The sequence below is a fragment of the Amphiprion ocellaris genome, chromosome 24, assembly GCF_022539595.1.
Source record: "Amphiprion ocellaris isolate individual 3 ecotype Okinawa chromosome 24, ASM2253959v1, whole genome shotgun sequence".
NCBI lineage: Eukaryota > Metazoa > Chordata > Actinopteri > Pomacentridae > Amphiprion > Amphiprion ocellaris.
This window is the reverse complement of record NC_072789.1, coordinates 4,483,994-4,494,317: the sequence shown is the minus strand read 5'-3', so window position 1 is coordinate 4,494,317 and position 10,324 is coordinate 4,483,994. Positions and strand designations below refer to the sequence as shown.

General features: G+C 46.4%; 1 protein-coding gene across 1 annotated transcript; it reads left to right on the top strand.

Annotated features, from left to right (window-relative positions):
• The first annotated feature begins 2,886 nt into the window (after positions 1 to 2,886).
• On the top strand, positions 2,887 to 8,592 carry adamts1 (ADAM metallopeptidase with thrombospondin type 1 motif, 1). Its single transcript, XM_023280568.3, has 8 exons — positions 2,887 to 3,896; positions 4,696 to 5,036; positions 5,124 to 5,256; positions 5,363 to 5,820; positions 5,938 to 6,124; positions 6,232 to 6,410; positions 6,587 to 6,762; positions 6,858 to 8,592. Exons 1-8 carry the CDS (start codon positions 3,272 to 3,274, stop codon positions 7,597 to 7,599), a joined length of 2,841 nt encoding a protein of 946 aa, XP_023136336.1. The 5' UTR covers positions 2,887 to 3,271; the 3' UTR covers positions 7,600 to 8,592.
• The last annotated feature ends 1,732 nt before the right edge of the window (positions 8,593 to 10,324 follow it).

Genomic DNA, 10,324 nt, shown 5'->3' with positions numbered 1-10,324 from the left:
TAGTTCAGTGGGTTTAGCTCAGTGGGTAGAGTGGCCGTCTTGTAACCGGAGGGTTGCCGGTTCGATTCTCGCCTGGTGAGCTCCTGTCGAGGTGTTCCTGGTGGTTAGTGCCTTGCATGGCAGCTTCCGCCATCAGTGTGTGGGTGAATGTAATGTATAGTTTTATAGCGCTTTGGGTATCGTTTCCGGTATAGTAAAAGCGCTATATAAATACAGACCATTTACGATCAAGCAGCAAGTGAGCAGCCGGTTCTTGAAGCTAATGTGTTGGAAGCAGGAAAAATGAGCCATGCAAGGACCTGAGAGACTTTGATAAGGCCCAGACTGTGATAGCAAGATGTCTAAGTGTGCATTTCCTAGGATGGAGTCGACCAAAAGTTCCAAGGAAATGCAACCGGCGAATCAGGAATCAGGAGGTGAATCAAGACTTTCTGGTAAGTGAAGACTGGCTTGTATGATCCGATCCCACAGAACTGCTGGGTTTGCCGTGGCCTGACATGATGTATAAAGTGGTTTTTCCCTTGTAAATAGTTCCTGAAAGCCGAAAGAGCCCTTAATTGTCTCTTTTTGCATACAGTAAGTGTTGTTTTCTACATGATTAAACTTAAAAATTGCTACTTTTTCAGACACTCAGGTGGCTCAAAGTAAAATGTGGCTTTTTGCACCATCACCAACTACTTCAAATGCTGCTTTTTACTGTGTTTTTACACAGGATGACAAATTATTTGCTTCTGTAAAGCCAGACTAAATCGATGCATTGATTAAAAGTTGCCAATGAAAGCATCACTTTTTACATTTTTAACATTTCAGGACTTAAAAAATGGCATCCTGACAGTTTGTATGCATCTGCCATGACAAAAAGACACACACACACACACACACACACACACACACACACACACACACAGACAGACAAAAGGCAATTGCAAAATGATTTATTTGGAAAACATAACAATTTAAATCAGCATTGGTGGTGTAGGGGAGTTTAGTGTTAAGTGGTGCAAAAAATAAGTCTAACATCAGCCAATAAATCCAACTGGGAGTCTCAGTAAAGAGAGCAACACCAACTGAGCGACTTTTCACACTGTTGTTTTTAAGATAGATATATACAGAAAAGACCATTTACGGTGCTTTTTGCTTTCATACGCAGCGGTGTGTTCCTCCAACAATGCCAGTGGGATTAATCAACTTTAGATCCTGGCATTCATGTGGACGTTTCTGTGATGCCTATCGCCTCCCTTTGTGGCTTTTCCTCACGGCAGTGGCCTCCGTGCTGCACTGTAAACATCGACCAGAATGGGTTCGAGGAACATGGCAAACAGTTTAAGGTGCTGACTTTCCCTCCGATCTCCCCACATCAAGCCCAGTCCAAGGCGGCTCCATCTTTCAGCGTGCAGGACTTAATAGATCTACTGTATTTGTCTTGACTTCTGGATGCCTTCAGAGGGCTGTGCAGTCCAGGCCTTGAAGGGTCAGAGCTGCTTCTGTGGTGCAAAGGGGATCTAAATGATATTAGGTAGGTGGATTTCTCAAACCATTTCATTTACATTCTGCTTATGACGTGCATTTCTTCTCTGATGATTCAGCATGGCGCTTAGTTGAAGTTCAGGTTGCGATAGAGCACATTTAAAAACCTCCCGGAGTTTGTTGGTTTTTCTTCCACTGCAACTCCAACAGAAGCAGCGTTCCCCACAGAGAACACTTCCACGATGCGCTCAGGATGCCTCTGTGTGGTCAGTGGCTACAGACTGCACTTTTACTCCCATCTCTAAATGTAATACACGGGCGCCCCCTGTCGGCACAACGTAAGAATTGTCCATTCAGTCATTTAAAATTTCTGCAACAGTCTGGAGACGTTTCTAAACAAATGTCTGCCATCTGCTGGAGGGTGATGAGGTTACAATTATTGCCTCTGTCTGACCTGTTGCTTTTAAGGTGGACTTCGAGGATCTGTCCCTTCAGACTTTGAATCCAAAGTTGGAGATGATGCCAATAAGCACTCTATGATCCACCTAAAGTTCCACTGAAGTCAATAATACCGACTACACTTATGAGAATAACATATGTTAAGGGATTTACATGTTTGTAGGTTTGTGTTGTATCTTTTAAAGACTGTGGGAATATAATCGGGTCTATTCCTTTCTTTGAATGCAGTATCTCTTACTGTAATGTCTAATAGTATCTCTGCTTTGCCAGTGACTTTTAATGAAACTGCAGCGTAAACTCTTCCTGTCTCTTGCAGAGGAGCAGCAGTGGGTGCGGGCGGGGGAAGCAGTCGGAGGACAGGGGCTCTGATTGCCGCGGCTGGAGCGCAGACGCAGCTCAGCGGAGGAACCTTTCCACCTTAAGACCTCAGCGGCCCCTCTCTGCTCCCTCTCCCCTGGGAGCGGAGCTGCGGAACCCGGCCACGGAGCACCACAGCCGGCTTGGCACAGAGGAGGTGTGTACGGCTCCTGGAGCCCCGGCCAGCAAAATATAGTTACCATCCCCGACACTACAACACTGCTCCACATCAGCCAGAGACTGAAGTTTAGTAAACCTTACGCAGCTCTACAAGTAAGAAACTGTAAAAAAAATTGGTTTGTGTTTTAACCACTCACTTCATATGTGCGTAAAATTATCCACAAGACTGTGTGATAAACACTAATATAATATATTCAGTCATGCTATGAGGGGCAGTGAGTTGGAATTGTGTCTCTAACATGTGACAGGCAAAAGCACAGACTGAAGAAGAAAAATGATTGATATTATGGCACCGCTCCAGGTCGCTGGTGCGTTTTCGTTGCGCACGGGATTTGGCCCCTCTCAGATCAAAGGACCCTCAGGAAAGGGGTGGTCCCGGGGCAGGGGGATATATAGGAGGGACCTGCTCTGTTCTAACTGCAAGGCAAGAGCAGAGAACAGACTAGACGGGACAGCAGAGCAAAGAAACTGCCCCCGAACTTAAAGCAAGAGCGAGAAACTGAGACATCAGAGTTTTGGAGAAAGACAGAGAGACCTGTTGGAATTTACTGCTGATTTCCAGCTTTTCTTTTCATTTAATGAAAGGACTTCTTTGCAACAAGTCCGACCTGCACATAACTTTTAAATGAGTTTTGCACTGGATTTGATCCCTTTTTAGATTCATATGCGTAATTTTGGGGACAGTTTCGTGGAAGTTCAAAGACTTTTGATTTGTAGCTCATAGTGGAAACCTTTTAAAGGATTTAATTGCTTCATTATAGAGACTTTATTCTCAATTTAATTTTTCCTCTTGTCGGATTTCAGTTATATGATGTGGTTTTTACGCGTTTCCATTGGTTTAATTACCGCCCTGTGCGTCAGCGCAGCGCACAGCTCCTGGGAGGAGAGCACCGTTGTGCCGGTCAGACTAGACCCGGCGGCCCAGTCAGAGAGCGAAACCGAACCCTGGCGGACTCCCACCGCAGAGGAGAAGGAGAAGGAGGCGGAGATGAGAGTGTACCGGTTGGACGTATTTGGCAAGCAGCTGGTTTTGCAGCTCGAGCCTGACCAGACCTTCTTGGCGCCGGGTTTTGTCTTCCACATCGTGGGGACTCCCGAGTCCGACCCGACACCGGAACCAAAGAGCGGAGCCGAGCCAGGCTGCTTCTTCTCGGGCACGGTGAACGGAGAGGAGCACTCCGCCGCTGCGCTCAACCTGTGCCACGGACTCAGGGGCGGATTTTACTTTCGGGGTGAAGAGTACTTCATCCAGCCCCTGAACTCCAGCGACTTCCTGGGCAGTGAGGAGGATGTCCACACGGTTCGCCGGAGAAGCCGGGCAGCTTTGGCTGAGGAGGGCAGCTCCAAGTGTGGGGTCAACGAGGACGAGGAGAGAGTGCCAACGAATCTGGAAAAAGAAGCTCGTCAAAGAGCCCCTAACGCAGACCAGACAGGTAAGACTGTGCGCATTTCACACACACACTCATTTTTAGCAAAAGCAGAGGGCTGAGATTCTCCAAAAGTGGTCAGAGAAACACTGATTTATTTACCCTATAAAATCTCATGAAAGAGATTAATCTTATGTGAAGCTTTGCACAAAGAAATAAGCAAACATTTAATATCCAGACCAAACTGCTGTCAGCTGGAAGTGTTGGCGTGCCAGAAGCGCACGGCATGCGTAATGGACTCGGCTACCTTTTGACAGCGCTGTCAGCTCACTACCAAGGAGGAAGAGGGAGGGAGGAGAGGAGAGGAGGGGAGGGAAAGCTTCTTTAAGAGGAAAGAGGAGGCGGGGTGACGGGGAGAGGGGAGGGGATGGGAGGGGGGGTGGAGGGGCCAGCCAGAGCTCGGCAGTAAACTCGTCTCCTGGTACAACTCGCGCCGGCAGACATTTTTCCCCCAGAAAGGATTTTCTCCTTTCGCTCTTTCTCACTCGCATAAATTTCTACCAGAGAAGGTCCTTTTAGGAATGTGGACCCCGAGGAGGAGGAGCCGCTGGTGGTGTGACGCTGAGTCACGGCAGCCAGGCTCCTCCAGGCACATCCGGAGCTCTCTGTGGAGACTCTGTCCCTCTAAAAAAAATAAAAAGGAGCCTTTGTAGCTGCTGTTTAGAACACTGCTGCACAGTTTGAGTTTCCAATAAACTGCATACGTTTTATCAAAATACACAAAGCGTTAAAGAGCACTTTCAGGCTTGTTATCAGCTGTCTTGACCTGTGAATCCAGTGTGGTTAAACTTCTGTCTCCCCTCAGCCCACCACAGGACCAGGCGTTTTGTTTCCACCCCTCGCTACATGGAGATCATGCTGGTGGCCGACCAGTCCATGGCTGAGTTCCACGGCGCAGGGCTCAAACCTTACCTGTTAACCATCATGGCAGTGGCCTCCCGCCTCTACCGGCACCCCAGCATCCACAACTCCATCAGCCTGGCCGTGGTGAAGCTGCTCGTGGTGTACGAGGAGGAGCGAGGCCCTCAGGTGTCATCAAACGCAGCCATGACCCTCCGCAACTTCTGCCAGTGGCAACGGCAGCACAACCCTCCTAGTGACCGCCACCCGGAGCACTACGACACGGCCGTGCTCTTCACCAGGACGGTAAGTTGATGGACAAGTTTCGTGGTAACACAGATAATGACCAGAATTGGAGAGAGTTTATTCATTTTGCTGTGTCTGCTTCCTCAGGACCTATGTGGTGCTCACTCTTGTGACACTCTGGGGATGGCAGATGTCGGCACAGTGTGTGACCCTGACAGAAGCTGCTCAATCATTGAAGATGATGGACTGCAGGCATCATTTACAGTCGCACATGAGCTCGGTAAGTAGAAAAAAGGCAGGTTCCCGTTGTCTAAAATCTATTTAATCACATGTCTCACTTGTCTACAGGAGCTAAAATAACATTTTTTTTTATAACTGTCCTCCAGGTCACGTCTTCAACATGCCTCATGATGACGCCCAGCTGTGTTCGGGTGTGAACGGCGCCCACTGGGGCTCCCACATGATGGCCTCCACCCTGTCCAACCTGGACCAGCAGCAGCCGTGGTCTCCCTGCTCTGCCCTCATGGTCACCACGTTCCTGGATAACGGTCACGGTCAGTGCCTCCTGGATAAGCCGGTGAAGCCTCAGCCGCTCCCCCAGCCCCTGCCTGGGACGGTTTACGACGCCGACCATCAGTGTCGTCTGACGTTTGGCGAAGACTCGCAGCACTGCCCAGACCTGAGCACCATGTGCACAGCTCTGTGGTGCACCGTGACCACGTCCAACGGTTTGCTGGTGTGCCAGACCAAGAACTTCCCCTGGGCTGATGGGACGCCGTGCGGACATGACAGCTTCTGCCTGGCTGGACAGTGTCTCACAAAGAGTCAAGCTGCCAAACATCAGGTAGGAACCAGAACCAATCTAATCACTCTTAGCAAACACTGCATCATCCAATAGGAGCTCATGCACTACATTAAAATCTCAGTTTCTAAATTCTATTTACAACTCTGTTCTTTTCAGACTCCTGTCAACGGTGGATGGGGTGTCTGGGGACCCTGGGGTGACTGCTCCCGAACCTGCGGAGGAGGAGTTCAGTATTCCTTCCGCGCCTGTGATAACCCTTTGCCTAAGAATGGAGGCAAATACTGTGAGGGCAAGAGGATCCAGTACCGCTCCTGCAATACAGAAACCTGCCCTGACACCAACGGTAAGAAGAAAAATTCTGTTAGCTCAGAGTCGTGTTTTGATGTACCTCGCACGCTGCTGTGAAAACTGGCATGCAGTCAATCTGACCTCCCACTGTCTCTTTCTCAGGCCTGTCATTCCGTGAAGAACAGTGTCTGGCCCACAACGACATGTCGGCTCAAGTGTCCCTGGGTTCAGGCGAGGGCGTCGAGTGGGTACCCAAATATGCTGGAGTTTCACCCAAAGACCGCTGCAAGCTGGTGTGCCGGGCCAAGGGGACTGGATACTTCTTTGTTCTCAAATCTAAGGTGAGTGCTGCTAGAAGTGTAATTTCTCTGTTTAGAATGCCTTAGTTTATCACATAAGGAAGTAGTAATTTCTGTCTCGATCAAAAGGCTTTTACCTTGTGGCACCAGACTTTTACTGAACAGTTGTTAAACTGTTTCTATAAAGTCTGTGTTTTGTGTTTCTTCGCTGACCCCAGGTGGCTGATGGGACGCCCTGCAGTCCAGATTCCACTTCTGTTTGTGTTCAAGGCCAGTGTGTCAAGGCTGGATGTGATCGTGTCATTGGCTCCAACCGGCGCTTTGATAAGTGCAATATTTGCGGTGGAGATGGTTCAACCTGCAAGAAAGTGTCAGGATCTCTGGAGCGTGCCAGGTAAACATCTAGCAGCCTTTTTTTCCTCTTCATTGCAGATATGTCATAAGTTATATTTTATAGCTGAGTCTGACGGCTATCGGTGTCTGTTTCAGGCCTGGTTACCAAGATGTTGTAACTATCCCCGCTGGTGCCACCCATGTAGACGTCAAGCAACGTGCTCCAGGCAACGGTCGTCATGACAACAGCTACTTGGCAGTGCGTCGCCAGGATGGAAACTATCTGTTAAACGGCGACTACAAGCTGATGACCATGGAGACTGACATTGCCCTGAGAGGGTCACTGTTGCGTTACAGCGGCTCATCTGCCACCCTGGAGCGCCTCCGAAGCTTCGCCCCGCTCCCTGAGCCCCTCACCATCCAGGTGCTGTCTGTAGGAGAAGCCCCGAGGCCCCGAGTTAAGTACAGCTACTTCGCCCCTCGACCCAACAACGCTGCTTCAGCCTCCGGCAACAATGCAGGCCGCCGCCCATCTATCAATGCCATCCGAGAGGTTGGTGGAGCCGAGTGGACCCTGAGGGAGTGGGGTCCATGTTCCCAGACCTGTGGAGGAGGCACCCAGCAGAGAGAGGTAGTGTGTCTGGACTCTCAGGGCCGTCCCTCCAGAGACTGCCCCGAGGAGCTTCGCCCCTTGGCCTCGCAGTCCTGCGCCTCCCAGTCCTGCCCCTCCTGGCTGCTCGGGGAATGGTCAGTGTGCTCCAAGACCTGCGGCCGAGGCTTCCGCAAACGTCAGCTGCGCTGCATCGGCCATGACGGACGCACACTAACCCATGACAGCTGTGACCCCAAAGACCGGCCACGACCCCTGCTGGAACTGTGCAATCAGAGTGCCTGCTAAGGACTGCATCTACCATCAAACCTCCCAACATTCAGAAAGACATCAGATAAAAACTGCCTCCCTTTTCCCAGAAAAGGGCCGATGAATGTTTACATCCAGAGCAAGAATGCTACAGGTTTTCATGGCTTCCAATGAGTCCACGATGATTGTGACTGCTAATATTTACCCATTCCCTCCAGCCATTTTGGGGCCAAATGTTGAACAGCAGCAGCAAAGACCGAGCTTGCTGCCTGTGTGTCCTCAGAGCACAGCAGTGGCATATCTTGTGTCCCATTAAGGGGAAAAAGACATTCCTAGTTTCCCTAAAGGAGCAGGCTGCTTACCATGCCAATGCCATGCTTATGTGTGAGTGTGAGACTGTGTGTGTTTAAATTTTTAATGTGTATATGATGTTTGTCCAAGCTGGGCTGGACAGACAAATAAGGGTTTGGGTGGGGGAGGTTATCTAAAGAATATAAGAAACAAATGAAAGAGAATAGCTCATAGTCTACTTGTTCACCCCATCAGGTATGGAAAAATCAGATAGTCATAACGTTTGTTAAAATTTCAGTCCACATTTATTTATCACAAACCTGAAGCACTTCATCTTTTGTTTTTGCCAGCGGCACATTGTAACAACCAGTTTCTCTAAATGCCTCAGTACTTTATATTAGCCATATCTTGCCCTCGTCTATGCAGCCTTCAATGAGGGAACTGTTCAAAGACCAAAGAGGAGTGTGTGAGTGTACATGTGTGTACTAATGTGTGTGTGGAGACCTACAGAGGGACTTGTCTCCTGCTACTACTTCATAAGTAAGTCTCTCCTGCCTTCTGCGAAGGCTCTTTTTTTTCAGTTTTTTTTCTTTTGTACAGAATATCCAAACTTTATTTATTTTTGTACAGCCTGTTAAATATAATCATGTGGCTTTTTTAATATAGTTTTTTTTATTTGTCATTGAGATTACAGAAGGAAGTAGAATATATAGAGTATTTATACAGTGTCTTTATATATATATATATATATATATATATATATATATATATATATATATATATATATATATATATATATATATATATATATATATATATATATATGGTCCTAGGTTCATGAATAAAGTATCACATTGACTTGTGCAGCTAATGTCTCCAGAGTGGTTTCTGTTTGAAGGTGGGAAATATACTCATCACTGAAAGTCAGCAGTTGGGTTTCTATGGAAGCAAAAAGAAAAAACAGTTCTGTATCAAGTTAGAATGTTAATACAGGATATATCTTCACATTATTGTGACATGTATCACATTATAGCTTAGCATTAGCATTAGCTTTCGACGGACAGTCTCCACAGATGGCTCTGGATGTGCCATTAGCCTCTAGCCATATTTAAACCCAAGGATAAAGTAGAACTTAAAAACCTAAATTGTGGAATTCACGTTGTCTCTGCATTTTTACCAAATCAGTCCTAACACAAGATGTTTCTTGCTATAGTTAAATAATACTGTATTAAATTTGGAAAAGTTTGATTAATTTCCTAATATAATCAGTAATTTTTGCAGGTTGTAACATTTTATTGATTCATTTTTCTTTATGTAATATGACAATATTCGTCCAAAGATTTCCATCCAAATGCATTGCAAATTTGTACTAAATTTACAGAAAACTGGTGAAAAAAATAACCAAAATTCTGTTTGTATGTTTCCATTCACTTCTAAAATGAGAATATTAAGAGTTGGCTCATTGAATAAGCAGAGGGTGGCGCTAAAAGTAAAGACAAAAAACAAACAAGTAAAAATGATAATAGCACACAATAGAAATACTCCACTACAAGTTCTGCACTAAAACTTCTATTTAGGTTGCTGGGTGGTTCAATCTACAGCAGTACACCGTATTCTAGGGTTAGGGTCAGGGTCAGTCTCTGTCCACTAGATGGCAGCATTTCAGCTTGTCACCCAGTTTCACAGCCTTTAAACATGGCAAACAAATCCTGGTTAGAGGGCAGCAATGAGCTACATACTAGACCTCTATTGAGGTTTCACAGGCCCTTGATTTTTAAATCAATATCATAAAAAGCTGTTATGTCATTATTTAATATCATAACCAACTAAAGTGTTTTATACTTCCATACAGTTAGTTGCATGTGCTCTACCTCTAAAAATCAACACATCACTCCTCTGTTTTAGCTGTTTCTTCCCCCAAATCAATGTCAAACATGTGTATGTTGGAAAATAAGGAATATTTCAGTATAAAGTCAGCACAAAAATATAAAATACTCCACTACAGCCTTTTCTTTGTTCACCACTGAGTCACTGACATTATTATTCCTATACAACATCCGGTACATTTCATTTTTATATGAAATTGTCGCTTGACGTCACAGTGAGCGTACCCAACTACTGAGCAACCTTATTTCCTGCTCTCAAATTGCTCTAATCAAAGTGAGACTCTATTTTAGATTCACCAAACAAGCGTCCGTTGTGATGTAGAGCTGCAGTAGAGGTTCAGTCAGCGTAGAATCCACTGTCTTTCCTTGACAGACTGATAAACCTGAAATAACCCCCGAGACGTCAGTGATGATACTTTGCTTAAGTGCGTATAAAATTTGATTGCACCCTTGCTGAGCTTCCTCCTCTTTTTCGTGGATTTGTTTTATATATTCTCCTCACTCCAAGAAGCTTCTCCTGAACTTTCTGGACTCTAGCTGGAACAGAAGAGTGTCGCTGAAAGCTGGAGCCCATGTGGAGGTTGTGT